The 21,377-nt window shown below is 38.6% G+C and overlaps 1 protein-coding gene across 4 annotated transcripts in view; it reads left to right on the forward strand.

Annotated features, from left to right (window-relative positions):
- LOC126322318 (protein timeless) overlaps positions 1–21,377 on the forward strand; it is a 383,108-nt gene that overhangs the window by 174,783 nt on the left and 186,948 nt on the right. For all 4 annotated transcript variants that reach the window (XM_049994282.1, XM_049994284.1, XM_049994280.1 and 1 more), the window contains one exon: positions 5,397–5,458. In XM_049994282.1, coding sequence (XP_049850239.1) covers positions 5,397–5,458 — 62 coding nt within the window. The remainder of the gene's footprint in view (positions 1–5,396; positions 5,459–21,377) is intronic.

Here is a 21,377-nt window from a genome sequence, read left to right on the forward strand (position 1 = left end):
TTAGTCAGATTAAGTTTCACCTAACAACCTCTTGTGAAATAAGTAAAGTTATTAAATCTTTCAAAAATAAATGTTCTGTTGGAGTAGATGACATCTCTAATAAGATATTAAAACAATGTGGAGCAATTGCAGCTGATGTTTTGAGTCACATATGTAATGCATCATTAACTCAAGGTATTTTCCCAGACAGGTTAAAATATGCCATTGTCAGGCCGCTCGACAAAACGGGGGACACCACAGATGTCAATAATTATCAGCCAGTATCCTTGCTTACAGCATTTTCAAAAATCTTCAAGAAAGTAATGTACTCAAGAGTGGTTAGCCATCTCAACAGTAATGGGATACTTAGTAAATCACAGTTCGGATTTCAAAAATGCTGTTCCACTGAGACAGCAATATACAATTTCACTGTCCACGTAATAGAGTCTTTAAATAGTAAAATATCACCAATAGGAATTTTCTGTGGCTTGTCCAAAGCATTTGATTGTGTGAACCATTATGAACATTATGTTACAGAAATTACAGTTCTATGGAATAAATGGAATAGTATATGAGTGGTTTAAGTCGTACCTACGGAACAGGAAGCAAAAAGTTTCCTTATATGGGCAAGTGATTTAAATAAGTTTGCCACTTCATCTAAATGGGGTGAAATTACATTAGGAGTACCATAGGGTTCATGGGTCCCCTTCTATTCTTGATATATGTGAACGACGTCCCTTCCTATCTGAAACAGGAAGCTGAACTGACACTGTTTGTTGATGATAAAAACATAATTATTAATATGGTAAAACAAACTCCAATTGAAAATGATACAAATAAGGTATTTGGAAAAGTCATTAATTGGTTTTCTGCAAATGGGCTTGCTCTAAACTTTGAAAAAACGCAGTGCATACAATTTTCTGCTGCAAAAATACAATTCCTTCAATAAACATAACACATCAACAGAAGTCAGTAGACAGGGTAGAGCATACTAAGTTTTTGGGTGTACACATAGATGAGAATCTTAATTGGAAAATTCATATTTTGGATCTTCTAAAGCAACTAGGTTCAGCAACTTTTGCAACCAGAATAATTGCCAATTTTGAGGATATAGAAATTAGTAAGCTCACATAGTTTGCATACTTTCCCTCTCTGATGTCATACGGAATAATATTTTGGGGTAACTCAACATTTAGACAGAAAGTATTCACTGCTCAAAAGAAAGTGGTAAGAATAATGTGTGGGGTTCGTAGTCACACATCTTGTAGGCATCTTTGTAAAAGATTGGGAATTCTTACAACAGCCTCACAGTACATTTGTTCTCAACAACATGGACCAGTTTAAAAACAACAGTGACATTCATGATTATAATACCAGAAAAAAGAAAGACTCACACTATCCTTTACTCAACCTATCTTTGGCACAGAAAGGGGTAAAATATGCTGCTATAAAAATTTTCGACTAATTACCAGATGAAATAAAGTGTCTGACAGACAGCAGTAACAGTTTAAAAAATAAATTGAACTCATATCTTCTTGACAACTCCTTCTATACCATACATGAATTCCTGAATAGGAATAAATAAATCTGCAAATATAGTATAGGCATTTTGTGCCATTTAAGGTAATGAGGTAAATAATAGAAATATTAATCCACCAAGTGGGAAAGCGCCGGTAGACAGGCACAATAAAATAACACACAAACACACACACACAAAATTTCGAGCTTTCGCAACCGGCGACTACTTCGTCAGGAAATAGGGAAGGAAAAGGAAAGATGAAAGGATGTGTGTTTTAAAGGAGAGGGTAAGGAGTCATTCCAATCCCGGGAGCGGAAAGACTTACCTTAGGGGGAAAAAAGGATAGGTATATCCTCGCGCACACACACACACACACACACACACACACACACACACACATCCATACATACACTGACACAAGCAAACATATTTGCCTTTCCTGACGGAGCAGCCGCCGGTTGCGAAAGCTCGAAATTTTGTGTGTGTGTGTTTGTGTGTTATTTTATTGTGCCTGTCTACCGGCGCTTTACCGCTTGGTAAGTCTTGGAATCTTTGTTTTTAATATATTTTTCCCATGTGGAAGTTTCTTTCTATTTTATTTACATAACATTCCACATGGGAAAAATATATCTAAAAACAAAGTTGATGTGACTTACCAAACAAAAGCACTGGCAGGTCTTACCCAATCTGTTACCCCCAGAAACCATCCTTGTAACCATTGATGCCACTTCCTTATACACAAATATTCCGCACGTCCAGGGCCTTGCTGCGATGGAGCACTTCCTTTCACGCCGATCACCTGCCACCTTACCTAAAACCTCTTTCCTCATTACCTTAGCCAACTTCATCCTGACCCACAACTTCTTCATTTCTGAAGGCCAGACATACCAACAATTAAAGGGAACAGCCATGGGTACCAGGATGGCCCCCTCGTACGCCAACCTTTTCATGGGTCGCTTAGAGGAAGCCTTCTTGGTTACCCAGGCCTGCCAATCCAAAGTTTGGTACAGATTTGTTGATGACATCTTCATGATCTGGACTCACAGTGAAGAAGAACTCCAGAATTTCCTCTCCAACTTCAACTCCTTTGGTTCCATCAGTTTCACCTGGTCCTACTCCAAATCCCATGCCACTTTCCTTGATGTTGACCTCTATCTGACCAATGGCCAGCTTCACTCATCCGTCCACATCAAACCCACCAACAAGCAACAGTACCTCCATTATGACAGCTGCCACCCATTCCACTTCAAACGGTCCCTTCCCTACAGCCTAGGGCTTCGTGGCAAACGAATCTGCTCCAGTCAGGAATCACTGAACCATTACACCAACAACCTGAAAACAGCTTTCGCGTCCCGCAACTACCCTCCCTACCTGGTACAGAAGCAAAACCAGAGCCACTTCCTCATCCCCTCAAACCCAGAACCTCCCACAGAAGAACCACAAAAGTGCCCCACTTGTGATTGGATACTTTCCGGGACTGGATCAGACTCTGAATGTGGCATGTGTCTGTGTATGTGCGGATGGATATGTGTGTGTGTGTGTGTGTGTGTGTGTGTGTGTGTGTGTGTGTGCGAGTGTATATCTGTCCTTTTTTCCCCTTAAGGTAAGTCTTTCCGCTCCCGGGATTGGAATGACTCCTTACCCTCTCCCGTAAAACCCACATCCTTTCGTCTTTCCCTCTCCTTCCCTCTTTCCTGAAGAAGCAACCGTTGGTTGCGAAAGCTTGAATTTTGTATGTATGTTTGTGTTTATCTATCGACCTGCCAACGCTTTTGTTTGGTAAGTCACATCAACTTTGTGTGTATACATATAACACAAAGATTCCAAGACTTACCGAGTGGGAAAGCGCCGGTAGACAAGCACAATAAAATAACACACAAACACACACACAAAATTTCTAGCTTTCGCAACCAACGATTGCTTCTACAGGAAAGAGGGAAGGAGAGGGAAAGACGAAAGGATGTGGGTTTTAAGGGAGAGGGTAAGGAGTCATTCCAATCCCGGGAGCGGAAAGACTTCCCTTAGGGGAAAAAAAGGACAGGTGTACACTCGCGCACACACACACACACACACACACACACACACACACACACACACACACACACACACTCACATATCCATCCATACATATACAAACACAAAGATGATGTGACTTACCAAACAAAAGCGCTGGCAGGTTGATAGACACACAAACACACAAAATTCAAGCTTTCGCAACCAACGGTTGCTTCGTCAGGAAAGAGGGAAGGAGAGGGAAATACGAGAGGATGTGGGTTTTAAAGGAGAGGGTAAGGAGTCATTCCAATCCCGGGAGTGGAAAGACTTACCTTAGGGGGAAAAAAGGACAGGTTACACTCGCGCGCGCGATCACACACACACACACATATCCATCCGCACATGCACAGACACAAGCAGACATTTGTAAAGGCTATGTGTATGCTTGTGTTTGTTTGTGTGTCTATCAACCTGCCAGCACTTTCGTTTGGTAAGTCACATCATCTTTGTTTTATGTGCATTTCTTGTGAACTTGACATGTTCCACATCATAACGGCTACCATACCATGCGATTGATCAATGGAACCCATGCAGCCAACTAACTATCTAACTGACTTTGCCTATTGAGTCTGGTCTGACATTATCAGCATAAGATATTGTATTAAGGTCAACAAAAGTTTTGTTGATATTCTTTATTATATCATCCATAAGTGGTGAACAGTAGTGGGGACAGTGCACTGCATTTCTGAACTCCACTCTTAGTGTCATGCCACAAAGATCACCTCTCTCCCATTTGTAAACAGTTCGTACAGTCCTTGTATAACATTTGGGTTTTTCTTACCAGTCTTTCAGGTACATTCCTTTTCCTAGATTACTCCCAGATAGTCTTGCTTGCAACATTGTTATATGCTTCTTTAGATTTAGGAACTTGATTAAAAGGTTCTTCCTTGCTTCCAGTATTTTTCATCAGCTTGAGGGCACAGAAAATTAGATCCACTATTGAAGTGTTATTTCCGAAGCCATACTACTCCTCTTCATTTATGATTCTATAACAACGAAAACACTCAATTATTGACAAAATAATTTAATTGGATAGATAAAAAATCTACTCACCAAGTGCCGGCAGACACAAAAATAAAAGACAGATGGGTTGAAGAGGAAAGAAAGTCTTTCCTTGTCATCCTGTGTGGTAAGTCTCCCTTGACTCACAGTTCTGGGTGAATTTCCCAAAATCTACCCCTTTTTGTAGACCTCTCCAGTACTTTTACTTCACCCTCTTCCTTCCCCTTCAAACTTTCTGCCTAAGAAGGAGCAACTGGCTCCAAAAAGCTTGCCAGTTACAGCTGTCTTTTATGTGTGTGCTTTGAGACTAGATTTTTGTCTATCCAATTATGTTGTGGTTCAATGACTGTTCTCAATCTTTGCTCTGTTATCTTCTATAGAATTTTCAACCCATGTGACATCAGTTTTATTTGTCTATAATTAGTGGGCTTCCATCTACTCTCTTTCTTAAGCAGAGAAACTGTGACATCCTTGCTCCAGCCTGAAGGCATTTGTTGTCTTTCCACATGGCATTGAGTGTCCTGTGCAATCATTGTAGGGCCTAGATGCCTGCTGGCTTTACCATGCCCACATTCACTTCATAGGCACCTGGAGATTTTCCTTTAGACAAACCATACGCATTGCAGATAATGTATCATGAGGAGAATAAACCACAATTTGCAGCATGCACCACACATTGGTTTTAATATTAATGAATTCAAATAACTTAAATGGCTTAGTCCTCAATTTAAGTTAATGATATGTTCCATCATGTAATGATTTCACTGAGTTTAATACAGTGAAGACAAAAATAAAAATGTGTTGAATGTAATACTAAAATATTATTATTCTTATTTTTTAGGAGTTTATACCACTTCTGATCAATGCAAAAGATGATATTAGAATAACAGATGGCATAATAAGGTAAGTTTCATAGTTTTATGATTATTATTTTTTGTGTTAGTGCATTGCCTCACATACAGAATCAAAAAATATAAAATAGTGTTAGAAATGTTACAGACAGAAGGGTTGTGCTTGCTGAGAATAATGAAATTCAAGCAGCTTATCAGCAATAGCAGACAATGTATATTTAATATCTAAATCTCATTATCATAGCTTTCTTTGGCAACTGAAGGAAAACAGAAGAAAGGACACAGAAAGTTGGAAAAGAAAAGCTGTAAAATATCCAGCTCAAGAGGAGCAAAATAAACAAAGCTTCATGTTCATAGATGCATGTGTATTATTTCTTCTGCATTAAGAGATATAAGTAGTCTGTGGAACACAGTTAGACTGTTGCATGCACTGTAATTTCTTTGACTTTGGCACATTTCTGGTGCGTTTTGTTACTACCTGCTCCTCCATTCCTTACCAGCTGTCTCTCATTACCCCCTGTGCAGTGACAGGAGACTTCTCAAGAGTGAATGTGCCCCTATTAATCTCCTTCTTTGGGGATACCTTGAAGGCTAATGAGTATTGCTGCAGTTCTGTGTTGAGATAACTTGTCTGTCTTCCACATCTCAATAATGGATGACCATTGCATAGGGTGAGTTTAAAAAAAAATCACCATCCAATACAGATTTCACAGAAGGAGAAAAAAATGTATGTTAGATACTTCGGAACCATCCTGGAAATTATGAAAATGTAGTCATCGTCTTCTGTTCTTTATCAGTTTTCAGCTCCAACACCACTCCATGATTTATGCCCCCTTTTTAGCACATTATTATACTCTCCAACAGCTCTCTCTCTCTCTCTCTCTCTCTCTCTCTCTCTCTCTCTCTCTCTCTCTCTCTCTGCCTAGAAGCACCTTGCTAAAACCTGCAACCAAAAGTGTGCTGATACACTGTATCACCCCCCTGTCACGAAGCCCAATGGTAGTACCACACAATTTGGCAGCTGCCAACAGCAAATGAATAAAAGTCTCCATACATACACTTATTTGCTGGTAGATGTAGAAAGCTGACTCCTAACTGCTCTTTGTAAAGCAAAAAAAAAGTTGGGCCATTTCTCCCCCAGTACACAGCAACTTCTCATGACATAGTGCCCTTTGTGGATTTTGGAGTCCTAGATAACTTCTAGGTTCCATGCTAATCAACTTTTTTGCCTCCAGAAACTCATTAACATCCACCTCCAGCATCAGTGATCATTTGAATATTTATACAGCTTAGTGCCCACACCAAAATCATCTAGGCCTAGAGAACAGGTCTGTCACACAGCTCTTCTTTATGAATAGCTTTTTTACTGTCACCATTGATTCACAGAGGTTTCTTTCATCCAACTTAATTTTTCTTCCCGTAACTGATAAAGTGCCGTTTTTCTCTTTCCATTTGTTTCCCAGAAATTTAGGTACTGTTGAGCATCTATTGTTTAACAACATTAAATTGTGCTTCTTATTTCTTAGTTTTTCAGAGTTGTGTTTTGGTGCATCTCACTATCCTGCTCTAAAGTTACTTTCTAGAAAGACATTATGTCTGTCTGTGTATGTAGTTTTCCATTTGATTTTCCTTATTCCAGTGTAAAAGAAGATCTGTTGTCAGTTGCCTGAGAGACTTGTGAAGTACTGCATGTTAGTGATGTTAAGCTTTGCCAGTATATTTTGATTCTGAAACATATTGTATATTCATCCAGGTATGTTTGTCCAGATAGTGCAATATGATGGCAATCTTACTTCAGGTGGTCCTAAATGATAATGTCTGTTGGGTGCCATCTTGTATATCCCCCTCCTCCCATTCTCAAGCTCAGACTTGCAATGCCTGGGCACAGGTCCATTGGTCAAGTGGAAGGGGAAGTGTGCAGCTGAGACCTCAGTCTTGATTCACAGCCTCTTTGTGGTTGTCAGAATTCTGCTGATGCTGAGGAAGCTTGTCTACATCATGGATGTTCCAATGCTACTGACATGGAGGAGGAACATCTACATGGTGTGATATCAGTTCTTCAGCTGGTATGGCGTGATTGGATCTTCCAACAGACTGTCATTGTGCAGTCAGTATTCTCAAGGCTAGATCCCAAGCCTTACTGATTGGAAACTGCTGCCTTTATTTATCAACAATGGAAAATTCAGGATGGAATGTAACAACATTATGAAAAGGATAGTTGTTACTCACCATATAGCAGAGATGCTGAGTCACTGGTAGGCACAACAAAAAGACTGTCTGAAAATGAGCTTTCGGCCAACCAGGCGGCTCAGTATCACCTCTATTTATCAGTTTATCATGCAGCTGGATCTCTACAGATTCATCAATGAATCAGATGTACATCACATATCCACCAGTGTTTTTAGGAGATGCTGACCACAGTATGATTAAATAGCTAAAGAGATTCGACAGTATCACTAAATACAATGGTTGGGATGATATGATGTACGTTACCAACATCTGCTTCATTGGTACAGCCCTTCAGTGATTTAAGAACAGTGAGAAAATGCTCAAGAGCCAATACAATTTCAGGCAGAATTAAGAAGTTATTTGGTGCCAACCATTGGTAGGTCTACACAGCTAAAGAAGAACTGAAGAACAGAGCTCAACATAGAGAGGGAGATAACACAGTCATCTGTATTACTAAACATATGAAACAGTAATCCAGTCCAAATTGCAGGTTGCCTGTGTAGTGGTTTTTAGATATAACAAAAATTTTATTTTTATTATTTCACACAATTATCAATCAAACTTTTAAGTTTACATTTTTGTCATAATCCAATCATTATGTTAAATGTGTAACACAATAATTTTTTTGATGATTTTTTCATTAGTCAGTGGATGAATAACTTGAAACTAATGAAATCAGCATAATTAGGGTTTTGTATCATTAACCATCAAATATTTGACACATTAACTCATTTGTAAAGTAATCAGATGTTTGAAGCTGTTTTATATGCAAGAGTTTAGTGCTTTAAAGAATCGGGCCTTGGGAAGTAACTGTTATACACAAATTGCTTTGAAGCTATTTATCACAGTGAAGCCGAATATTAAGAAAGCTGATAATGTTTAACATCTAATGAAAGAGTAGCAGATGATGTCTAGCAAGTGCTTCTTATTAAGGATATCACCACAACAGATGACTTCATAAGTTGATGACAGCAAACTGAGGTAATACTCCAAAGAAGAGTAGACCAGAAAACACTCAACAGACTTCCAATCATATTATTGGTGGCAGTCATAGAAGAGCAGCTCTTACTTCACTAATATGGCAAATTGGTGATATTGAATTCAGTTGAATTGAATCAAATTTTATTTGATCCTGTAGGTTTGCATTGTGTACAGTAAATGTACATGCAATATAGGACCATTTTGCTTACATTCTAATGGCACTGATTATAAATAACAATATATACAAATCTAATATGGTAAATACTCTTCAGCACTGTAAAATTTCTTTTCCACTGGATAGTTTTGAGTTTCTTTGGAAAGTTAGTGTTATGTACACTACCATGCAGGTTTTTAGGCAGACTTCTTAGTAATTTGATACGTGAGTACAGAGGTCCTTTTTCTAGGATTCCCACTGTGGAGTATGTGTAGTATATAATTCTTTCTTTGTGTATTGTGGTTGTCTACAATAACATTAGTAATCCACTCTGCACTATCTTTTGTGATGTATGTTATTGTTTTATATTTGTAGTTTGTGGAGGTGTAAAGATTAAAGATCCCTAGATTTTTGCAGCAGTTTCTGCATGTTTCAGAAATCTTTCTTCTTAAAATGATCCTGTTTTATATATTTTTTTCTGTAATGTGAACACTTTTGATTTCTTGAGTGTTTGTGTTTCCTCACATTGTCACTTCATTGAGCAGATGTGGTTAAAAGAGTCAGTGGTATGCTGTGCACAGAAGCCATACATCTGCATACTGCGATAGCTGCTTCATCATAAATATGTCGGAACTGAGTTCCTTACAGGCAGAGTTAATATCCTGTTTCCATTCTTGGTCATTATCCACAGTAATATCTAAGAATCTGTTGGATTCTACTTGTTCCAGTCTTTTCTCCACATGTAAATCCATGTTTATAGCCTTCTCTTTGTTTATGAATGCTACATACACAGGTTTATAACCAGTTCATTCTCCAAGAGCCCTTGAGCTATGACTATGCAGAAATACATGCTCTTCTTTCAAGCTGTTCCACACTTTTGTCACTGTTCTGTATTGTCATGCCATCTGCTTTCAATATTTCCTTCTCCTTCTCTTCAACATGTATAACATTAACGAAGAGGTCAAATAGCAAAGGCCCATTGCTGGATTCTGTGGCACTCCATAATTCATGGCTTTGCTTTCTGATTGCTATGAGTTTCCTATTGATAGATACTCTTTCTTGCAGCATAAGGATGATTGTATCCACTCTCCTGCTTTCCCTTAAACACCATAGTTTCCTGATTTTTGTACCAGTATTTCATTGTCAGTGGTGTCGAACGCCTTGGAGACACCCAGAAAAATTGCAGATACAACATCTTTTTTATCTAAGAAGTATATAATACAGGGTGTACATAAAGTCCAGGAACCCTTTCAATTATTTATTGCACAAAAACAAAACATTGTACAGATATCATACATATGTTATTTTGAAGAGAAACCCTAAAAGTTTCTTTTTTTCATGTATAACACCACAGCATAGCTTGGTAATTTGCCGATAGTCACCACTAGTCGCAAACATGGCGATTTCAGTGCGGAGTGAACTTCCTGTGTGTTGGAGTTCAACAAAAGCAAGTGTGCTACAGCTGTTCAACGGATGTTTAGAACCAAGTATGGTAAGAAGCCACCAACAAGGAAGCCATTTAACACTGGCACAACAAATTTGTTGCGATGGGTTGCTTGTGCCCGGCAAAGAGAAGTGGCCCTCCCAGTGTGAGTGAAGTGAATGTTGAAAGCGTACGAGAGATATCCATAAGGAGTCCAAAGAAATCAGTGCGTCTTGCATCAGGTGAACTCGAAATGGCTCCAATGACAGTGTGGAAAGTCTTGCAACAGAAGCTGTCTATGAAACCAATCAAATTGGAGCTAGTGCAGAAGCTCAATGATGATGACAAAGACAAACGTTTTGAGTTTGGTTCGGAGTTGCAATAAATGAATGAGGATGGGCATGGCATTGTTGATCGGTTAATTTTTAGTGATGAAGCCACTTTTCACACTAATGGAAAAGTGAACAGGCACAATTGTCGAATTTGGGGTACAAAGCATCCACAGGAATGCATTGAATTTGAGTGTGATTCCCCAAAGGTAATTTTTTTTTGTGCCATGTCACGTCGAAAACTGTACAGGCCAATCTTCTTTGTTGAGAGCACTGTCATTGGATACTCCTACTTGGCCTTGTTGCTGCAATGGCTGATGCCTCAAATGCAATTGGCCTCTCCATTCATCTTTCAGCAGGATGGGGCTGCACCCTATTTTCTTCAGGAAGTTTGTGGGTACCTGAACACAGAGCTGCCGCATTGATGGATTGGTCCTGATGCAGAAGGGGACAGCTGTTTCATGAAATGGCCTCCCCAATCACCAGATCTCACTCCGTGTGACTTTTTTCTGCGAGGATACATTAAAGATCTGATGTATGTACTGCCTCTACCACGTGATGTAGCAGAGCTCTGGGAGAGAATACGGGAAGAGACTGCCACAGTCAATGATGCCATGCTGGGATGGGTATGGCGAGAATGCGATTACCCTATTGACATCTGACAGGTCACTAATGGTTCGCATATCGAATTTTTGAAAAAAAAAAAAAAAAAAAAAAAGAGAGAGAGAGAGAGAGAAAAGAAATCAGAGTTTCTCCTCAAAATGCAATATGTATGACATGTGTACAATGTTTAGTTCTTGTACAATAAATAATTGAAAGTGTTCCCCGACTTTATGTAAACCCTGTATATTTTACCAGAACTGAAATTGCTGATTGACTAGATACACCCTTTCTGAAAGCATGCTTTTAATGTACAAGAATGTTATGTTTGCCCTGATAAGTTACTAATCTATTGTACATAATCATTTCCAAGATTTTGGAGAAACATGATATGAGTGGAACTGGCGTGTAGTTTTTGGGGTCATCCTTATCCTCTTTCTTGTATGTTGGTACCACTTTGCTTACCTTCAGTTTTTCTGGAAAAATTCCGTCTCTGAAAGAGCTGTTTGCTATGTCCAGCAGTGGTGTAATTATTCACTCACATACTATCTTTATTATGTGATTCAGTATTTCATCACTCACCAGCTTATTTCTTGGACTTCAGTTCTGTACAGTTTTCCTCACTTCATCCTCTGTGGCTGGTTATATTTCACTGGGAATCCACTGTGTTCAGTCTTGCAGCTTTTCTTGTCTCTTTAAAGGGGAATGCTATACTAAAATAATATTTAATTGTTGTAATAAAGGCATCATACTCCTCATTTACATTCTGTGCCTGTAAGTTTTCATTCCAGGTTTGTCTACTTAATATTGTTCTAAATATGTTAATATTTTACTCACTGATGATCCTGATTTCTTTGGGTTATTCTTTTTGTTTCTTATAGTATGTTATTGCTTCTGCAGATGGAGATCAGCTGTCCCTGATGATGGGAGACTTTTATTTGAACTACATATGACTCATAATTACACCTGTTAATGTTAGTAATGATGTAATCAATAACCCCCCCCTCTCCCTTAACGGTGGCACATTGAACTGCAGACAGATACAGTGAAAAGACTGTTACACATTGAGCTTTCATCTGTATATTGTTGACATTCCAACCTGGAATTTTCATTGTTTGTTACCAATGACTATCTGACTTTGAGAGTTCACTCTTCTTAGCACGATTATTGTTGTCTCCATCTTATACCGTATTAGCAGTTCTTCAAAACCTTGTCTTGTTTTTGAACCTTTTGCCATGTTGAAGTCTCCATGTGTAACAGTGTTTCTCTTCATATTCATCCTTAGTTTGTTAGCAATTTTTTTTCAGAACGCTGCTAGTCTTGCCACCTGGTGATATGTACACAAAAAACACTGTAAAGTTGTCTTTTACTACACTAGTCATTTCAAAGTTATTTTTTTTTTCTCTGGCTGTTGGTAACTTCACACTTTTACTGTTTGCTATCTTTCGGAGCATTCCTGTTATAATAAATGGAGAAACTTCACCATCTTTATGTTTAGGTCTACAGAAGTAACTGGATAAAATACAATCCTTTAGTGTCAGATTACCTCTGTGACTTTAAATTAGTCCATGTACACTGATGCATAATATGTCTGATTATACTTGGGAATACTTCCAACTATAGCTTACTGTTTCCAATGTGTTGGATAATCTGGCGAAATACTTCTATCTAATTTTTCTTTTGCTAACTTGTATATTGTGGTTTGTATTGTGAGAGCATATTCTGTAATACCTCCTTTTTTGTGTGGTGCTTGTATTTTGCTTTTTCAGCTAGAGCATCTGGTTTTTCACCCCCTTCAGGCCATATTAGTTTCTCTTGCCTCTAATGATTTTGCAGGTATTTCTAAACATTCTGCTAAGTTTTGCAGACCACAATATACTTATTCTTTGATGGCAAATTTATTTTGGAGATATCTTTGTCTCTCACTGACCTTCTTTTTTATGATTCCACTAAATATCATCTTCTAGGTTCCCACATACACACTTGCCAAAGGAATCATTTTTCTTGTGTCATCAGCAATTTATTCTTCATACCAACATGTGTTTGGTTTATGAATCCAGTTGTGCAGTTCTGTGTTTTGCATTTCCCATGTTTTAAAAATGTTTGTTGAGTTGTTGCATTCTAATTCTGGGTTGCATTTTGATTTTTCAGTTGGGAATAGCTTTTTTTTCTGCAGTGATTGCCAATTATTTGAAACTCATTTTCTTTCCCTTGCATAGACATGTCTTTTCTTTTACTGATTGTCACCACCTTCTGTTTATATTTATACACATGTTTTTGGCTTGCTGTGTTTATCATGATATCATGGATGTGTCATTGCTAGTATGTATACATGTATTTTGTGGTATTGTTGTCTTTCTGTTTGATGGATTTCACACAAACCGGAGAGTTTTTTTTCATATTAATGTATGATATTCTTTCTTTATAGTCAATACTTCAATTTTTAATGCCCCAATGTCATTTTGTATCAACTTTATAACTTTGTTTTTTGAATCCACTGCACTTACAAGAACAGTCACTTCATCATGTAACAGCCATGGTACATCCACAGAAAATCATCACTGATGAATTTTAATTTTTTACTTTTGTGTAATCAGTAGTTGTGCTTGGAACTCAAAACACTCTTTATCATTCACTTTTCACATTTTATATACGAAGAACTATTTATTTTTGCCTTTTTAGTAAAAGTGAAGTGTCACTACTCTTTTCTTATGATGGCATCTTGAAATGGTACAAAGCCCAGATAACTGGAACTGCATTGAATGTTGAACCCAACTAGGAAGAAGCAATTTCACTAATTCAAAATGATGTTCATCGATCTTTGGCACTGGGTACAATTTGTTATCCTTATAGTGTCGTTATTTATTATAGTGCTATTATTTATTAATGTAAAAATAATTGTAATTGTTTTATAAATTTTTGACATGTCTCCTGTACGCAAACCAAATGGATTGCAAATGCACGTCCTGAGATGAATAAAACACAATTCAACTGATATTGTCATGGCAGACTGATACGGTCAAATGGAGTCAGAAACCTGTTTGTCAAGCTGCACCCAACAGACAACCTCCAAAGTGCTTTATACAGCCAGGTCCACTACCAATTCAGTTACCAAGGGAAAAAAAAATGTATGTGGAATGGGATAACAACAAACTAGCATGCATTCTGTTGTGGATGCTCTGCATAAACTGTGCTCTTGTGTAAAGAAAGAACAAGAGTGTTCGTTAATAATTCCAGCTCAAGATGTCAAACAATGCCAGGCAACTGCAGATGCCAACAGCCAACTTGTGGGATGAAGACTATCACTGTAGCCTTGTTGAGGTCACTCTACAACATTATGCAGCTGTTCCCCATTGCCACACAGAGGACCCAGCTGCTCACTCAATCACCAAAATCAGGAAATCAACATGAGATTACTCTTTATGGAGATGAGACCACTCCAGATGAAAATTCTCCTTGGAGGACAGTTGCCAAGATGTTAGGAAACCACAATGTAGTCATCATTAACAACTAGTCTGTCCATCCTCTAATCGATTCTGGAATATTATTTTCTGTAATACCAGATATTTATTGTAGCCAACTAAAGAAGATTACATTACAGCCAGCTGAAGAAGATCATGTTCTGAGATTCAAATATGATTGTGCTGAAGACAACAAATGTAAAATATGGGGAGCTAACAGGAACCTATGCTGTGAGTATAACTATCAATGACATAACACAGCCCTTCAGATTTGTCTTTTTACCATAACACAGCCACAATACTGTCTTTGGATGGGAATTCTTGCAGGCATCACAAGCAATTATAGGGCGTGGACTGCTAGACTCCAGGTTGATGAAGCTACTTCAACAAGTTATGCATCTACAATTGTTATGGGTAGTTGTCTACCACTGAATCAAACAATGGAAAATCCAGGCTGGAATGTAACAATATTATGAGAAGGAAAGTTGCCACTCACCATATAGTAGAGATGCTGAGTTGCAGATAGGCACAACATAAAAACTCTCTTAATTAAAGCTTTCGGCCATTGGCTTTCGTCAACAATAGACAAACACACACTCACACACACACACACACACACACACACACACACACACACACACACACACACACACACACACACACACACAAGCCTATAGTCTCAGGCAACTGAAACGGCACTGCGAGCAGCAGCACCAGTGCGTGATGGGAGTGGCGATTGGGTGAATGTAACGAGGAGGCTGGGGTACACAGTGAATTATGGCAGACAGTGAATTATGGCAGGTTAGGTTCAGGGCAGGGGAGAGATGGAGAGGGGGGGGGGGGGGCGGGGGGGCAAACTAGCGGAAAAGTAGAGAAATAAAAAGACTGGGTACGGTGGTGGAATGACGGTTGTGTAGTGCTGGAATGGGAACATGCTAGTGGCTGAATGGGTGAGGACAGTGACTAATGAAGGTTGAGGCTAGGAGGGTTATGGGAATGCAGGATGTATTGCAGGAAAAGTTCCCACCTGCACAATTCAGAAAATTTGGTGCTGGTAGAAGGATCCATATGGTACAGGCTGTGAAGCAGTCATTGTAAATGAAGGATATTTTGTTTGGCAGCGTGTTCAGGGTGATCCACTTGTTTCTTGTCCATAGTTTGTCGGAGGCCATTAACGTGATCAGACAACTTGTTGGTTGTTATGCCTACACAGAATACACCACAGTGGTTGTAATGTAGCTTGAGGACCACATAACTGGTTTCATAGTTAGTCCTGCCTTCGATTGGATAGGTGATGTTAGTGACTGAGAACTGTTTCTTAGACAATAACATAGCCAGACATCAGAGCTGAAAATCTTTTTAGGACAATTCAGTTTAAAACATGTAAATTATAAATCTGCTAGAGATGTAGTATATTTATGTAACACTTTTTTAAATGTTAAAATTAAGTGATGCAACAGGATTTAATTTTTTCTGGCCTCATGATCTTAAGGCCTGTTATCTTTCAGTCTAAGAATTTCCTTTTCTGTCAGACACTGGTCTGGCCAATGTGACACTCACATTTCAGTTAATGACTTTTTAGACAAGGTATTATTCGAGAAGTTTTTGAAATCATTTTTGGAAGTATTGAATGGTAATGTAAAGTAATGAACATAGCCTTCAAAAACAAAATATCATACACAAATAATTTTTAGTATTCTGTTCATTTGATTAATACGAATCAACTAGTTTTATTATTTTCCATGTATAACATCAATAATGAGAAATTAATTGGTTAAATGTGGAAATAATTATTAAAAAATCCATTCAAGAGAAAGGAGGGTACATAAAATATTACTAATATTGAGAAAGCCAACAATAAGTGCAAAGCTGCGTGGAAGCTAGTATCAAAATGTTGGCAAAAATTCCAGAAATGAAAAAAACAGTATCTTTCCACACATACTCTATGATTTTCTTATTAAATCGCATTTAAACATGCATGAATTAAATAAATTCACCCTATACACATGCTTCAGTGTCTGTACATTTTTACAAAGCAGTAATGTAACAGACGAAAGATAAATCAAGTTTAATTATTAATCAAAACAGCCACACATGAAATATCATTCAACTAATGATTTGATTATAGTACTTTCACATTATCACTCATGTCTTTGCTCCAAATCCATCTGATTGTTAGCTGTGATTTGGTCTTTATTTTCATGAATGACTAAAATGAGGAAGTACCACACTGCATAGCTGGTGTTTGGCTGAAATCAGAAACTGGTATATGACATCCCTCACTGCTGCTCTGTGTAATGTGATCTTTGTCTTTACTGCCATATTTATGAACATGTTGTTAAGGATTCTGTTGTAGCTAAATACTTGTGAGAAGCAAGGCCATAAATAGGATTGCTGCTCATTTCACTCACAGCAGTTTAAGCTATGCTCTTTGGTTCCTGCATACCATCAGAAATTGTGACATATTCAAAAATAAGCAGCAAAATTTTTGTGACAAGAAAGAATATAAACATCATTACCGATGATTTCATGTACCGAAATTTCGTCTTTCGTTTTTTAATCAGACTGAAATCACGAAACTGAAGAAACTAGTTCCTGATACTGCACATTCCTATATACAGGGTGTTACAAAAAGGTACGGCCAAACTTTCAGGAAACATTCCTCACACACAAAGAAAGAAAATGTGTTACGTGGACATGTGTCCGGAAATGCTTACTTTCCATGTTAGAGCTCATTTTATTACTTCTCTTCAAATCACATTAATCATGGAATGGAAACACACAGCAACAGAATGTACCAGCATGACTTCAAACACTTTGTTACAGGAAATGATCAAAATGTCCTCTGTTAGCGAGGATACATGCATCCACCCTCTGTCGCATGGAATCCCTGATGCGCTGATGCAGCCCTGCAGAATGGTCATTGTATCACAGCCATCCACAATACGAGCACGAAGAGCCTCTACATTTGGTACTGGGGTTGCGTAGACAAGAGCTTGCAAATGCCCCCATAAATAAAAGTCAAGAGGGTTGAGGTCAGGAGAGAGTGGGGGCCATGGAATTGGTCCACCTCTACCAATCTATCGGTCACCGAATTTGTTGTTGAGAAGCATACGAACGACTGAAATGTGCAGGAGCTCCATTGTGCATGAACCACATGTTGTCGTACTTGTAAAGGCGCATGTTTTTGCAGCACAGGTAGAGTATCCTGTATGAAATCATGATAACATGGTCCATTGAGCTTAGGTGGAAGAACATGGGGCCCAATCAAGACATCACCAACAATGCCTGCCCAAACGTTCACAAAAATTCTGTGTTGATTACGTGATTGCACAATTGCGTGTGGATTCTCGACAGCCCACACATGTTGATTGTGAAAATTTACAATTTGATCACATTGGAATGAAGCCTCATCCGTAAAGAGAACATTTGCACTGGAATGAGGATTGACACATTGTTGGATGAACCATTCGCAGAAGTAGACCCATGGAGGCCAATCAGCTGCTGATAGTGCCTGCATATGCTGTACATGATACGGAAACAACTGGTTCTCCCGTAGCACTCTCTATACAGTGACGTGGTCAACGTTACCTTGTACAGCAGCAACTTCTCTGACGTTGACATTAGGATTATCATCAACTGCATGAAGAATTGCCTCGTCCATTGCAGGTGTCCTCGTCGTTCTAGGTCTTCCCCAGTCACGAGTCATAGGCTTGAATGTTCCGTGCTCCCTAAGATGCCGATCAATTGCTTCGCACGTCTTCCTGTCGGGACACCTTTGTTCTGGAAATATGTCTTGATACAAACGTACCGTGCCAAAGCTATTGCCCCATGGTAATCCATACATCAAATGGGCACCTGCCAACTCCGCATTTGTAAACATTGCACTGACTGCAAAACTACGTTCGTGATGAACACTAACCTGTTGATGCTACGTACTGATGTGCTTGATGCTAGTACTGTAGAGCAATGAATCACATGTCAACACAAGCACCTTCCTTCAACTGGGCCAACTGGCGGTGAATCGAGGAAGTACAGTACATACTGATGAAAATAAAATGAGCTCTAACATGGAAACTAAGCTTTTCCGGACACTGTCCACATAACATCTTTTCTTTATTTGTGTGTGAGGAATGTTTCCTGAAAGTTTGGCCGTACCGTTTTGTAACGCCCTGTGTAAAGAACTTCGAGTATTGCACAACATACTTCTGTTAAATAAATAAGAAAGTCCCAGAATGTATTACAAACATGAAGCTGGGGGAGGGGTGGGCAGGGGAACCGTGTACCTGGACGTGATCCTATTTCCTTCGATTCCTTAAGTGCGTGTCTCCAGCCACATGACCACAATCGTCATACACAATTTTGAGCATTACTATCATTCATCTTAGAATCTTGTAATATAACAGTGAAAACAATCAAATTTTGAGAAACTAATTTAATTAGATAGATAAAAAATCTACTTGCCAAGTGATGGAAAAACACACACATAAAAGACAGTTGTAATTAAGCAAGTTTTTGAAGCCAGAGGTTCCATCTTCAGGCAAAAGGGTTGAAGGGGAAGGAAGAGGGGCGAAGGAAAAGGACTGGAGAGGTCTAGGGAAAGGGGTAGATTTCAGGAAAGTCTTACCGCACAAGATGAGAAGGGAAGCTTCTGCCCGAAGAAAGAGCCACTGGCTTCGAAAGCTTGCCTAATTACAACCCTCTTTTATGTGCATGTTCTGGTGTTGCTTCTTGAGTGGATTTTTTATCTATCCTATTAAATTAGGATCTCCTAAGGACTATTACAGCCATTGTGTCATTAACTAACATTTAATTACAACAAATTGTACCTATAATGACATGTCTGTGATAAATCTTCAATGCACCATTGCCTCGAAATGACATAGTCGTAACACACAATTGTAATACAGAAACAATGAAATAAGATGAATCAAGTATGGCACTTCAAAAGTAGCAGGCAAGGGGTGTTAAGTGAATGATTTCAGATGAATGCCAGTCGAAAGCAGCTGTGGCTTCCTCATTTTACTTTTAGTCACTTGTTGTGGGGACAAGCTGAGTCACCATGCATCTGCACAATTTTGATGTCCTAGCTCCCACTTTTGACAGTGCCTGCACATTATTGATGTCTGGACTCGATATTGCTGTTAACTTGTGACTTGTTGACAATACAGAGTAAACACTAATTGTGCCGAAGCATTCACTTACAAATAACATAATGAAGACTGGCAAACTGATTTAAACTGATGAAGTCTTTTTTATTAAACAACACTGTGTCTTGTCTGTCACTACTGTGTAATGAGATGTGTAGTCCATCTTTCTTTTCCTTCTCCTCCTCCTCCTTCTTTCTGCCATTCTTTTTCATGCCCATAAAATTTGTTCCATCCTTTCATCCTCTGCACACATGTGAGTTTTTGAAACTTTTGTGCATTTTCTGTCTTTTTCAGCTTTCTCACCTCATCCTCCTTCCTTCTTCTTTCCTCTCATTTTCTTTTCCCTATTTAGTTTCACTTTTTAAACGATTTTGAAACATTTTCTTCCATTTTACTATTGTGCTTCGTAATTTTCCAGGTAATTTCCACTCTTCTGTTGCGTGTCCTTCATCTTACAGATGCTATTTCAAATTGCTGTATCTCACATGATCTATTTGTTTCTGCTTCCCATGGTCTTCTTCTGTAATAGCACAATATATCCTCATAAATGCATCTGTATTCTGCATAGTGTTGCTTTTCTTTAAATGTAACCATTTGCGCTTTTTTGTCCTTCCCATCATTCACAGCATTTTCACCAAAATCAACTCCACTTGACATCCTACCTTCCAGTCTGCCCCCCCCCCCCCCCAAATGTGCAATCCATACACAAATTCAATACTACCAAAGCCTTTCTTGCATATATGTCTCCTATTTTGATTATACTTCTATCAGTGCTTTTATGCCACTCTTTTCTTTCAAACAGTCTTCCTGAGCTAAATCTGTATTCATTAGGAGTGCTTCATCAATAGTTGCAACTGTTCGTTTTTGTGTTTGTAGTTCTGCTTGCAATTTGGAAGTTCCTAATTGACTGTTTTTAAATCTTTGCGTTTGGCTATATCTTCTTCTGGCCTACTAGACAATTACAGTGAAAGTTCTTCATGTTATTTTATTGCCTTTGCCCATAATTCTTCTCTTATTTTTCTCAATCACTCTTAATATTCTTCCTCCCTTTTTCTTGATTGTTCCTTGTGTTCATGCATTTTTCTCAGTCTTTCCTCATGTTGTTCTTTCCTTTTTTCAATCATTCTTCATTTTCTTCCTGCATTTTCATTATCCCCTCTAACGTTGTTATTATTCTCAATTGGCTAATAGTTGTATCCTCTTTTTGTTGGCCTTCATGCAGACCTGAACAAGACATGCTGCTGTATGTAACACTAGCTTCAGTTTCCACCATGATGAATAGTTTTGTTATAGCTCAGCCTTAGCAAGTTGAATAAACATGTAAAGTACAGTTATAACACAGTTTGCTCTAGTCTGTCACCCACTACTCCACACTCTAAAAACATGACTGCTCCAATCAACTTTTCTACTGCAGTGCTGCTTGGCAGAAATATAATTTTGTTTCTTGCAAGCTTACTTTTTATTGTCAAGTTTCTGCCGTTATGCGGTATTGCTTCCTCTTCGATGTTGAACACTGCTCCATGACGTTCTTGTCATTTCTGCTGTTGTCCAATCGTGTGAATGCATTCCATTCGTTCAGTTCACAGTTCGTTAAACTCTCCATTCCAGGCACGTGGTCCACTATGCTGTCCCTCCTTGCCTCTT

Source organism: Schistocerca gregaria, chromosome 2 (assembly GCF_023897955.1).
Source record: "Schistocerca gregaria isolate iqSchGreg1 chromosome 2, iqSchGreg1.2, whole genome shotgun sequence".
In the NCBI taxonomy this organism is placed as follows: domain Eukaryota; kingdom Metazoa; phylum Arthropoda; class Insecta; order Orthoptera; family Acrididae; genus Schistocerca; species Schistocerca gregaria.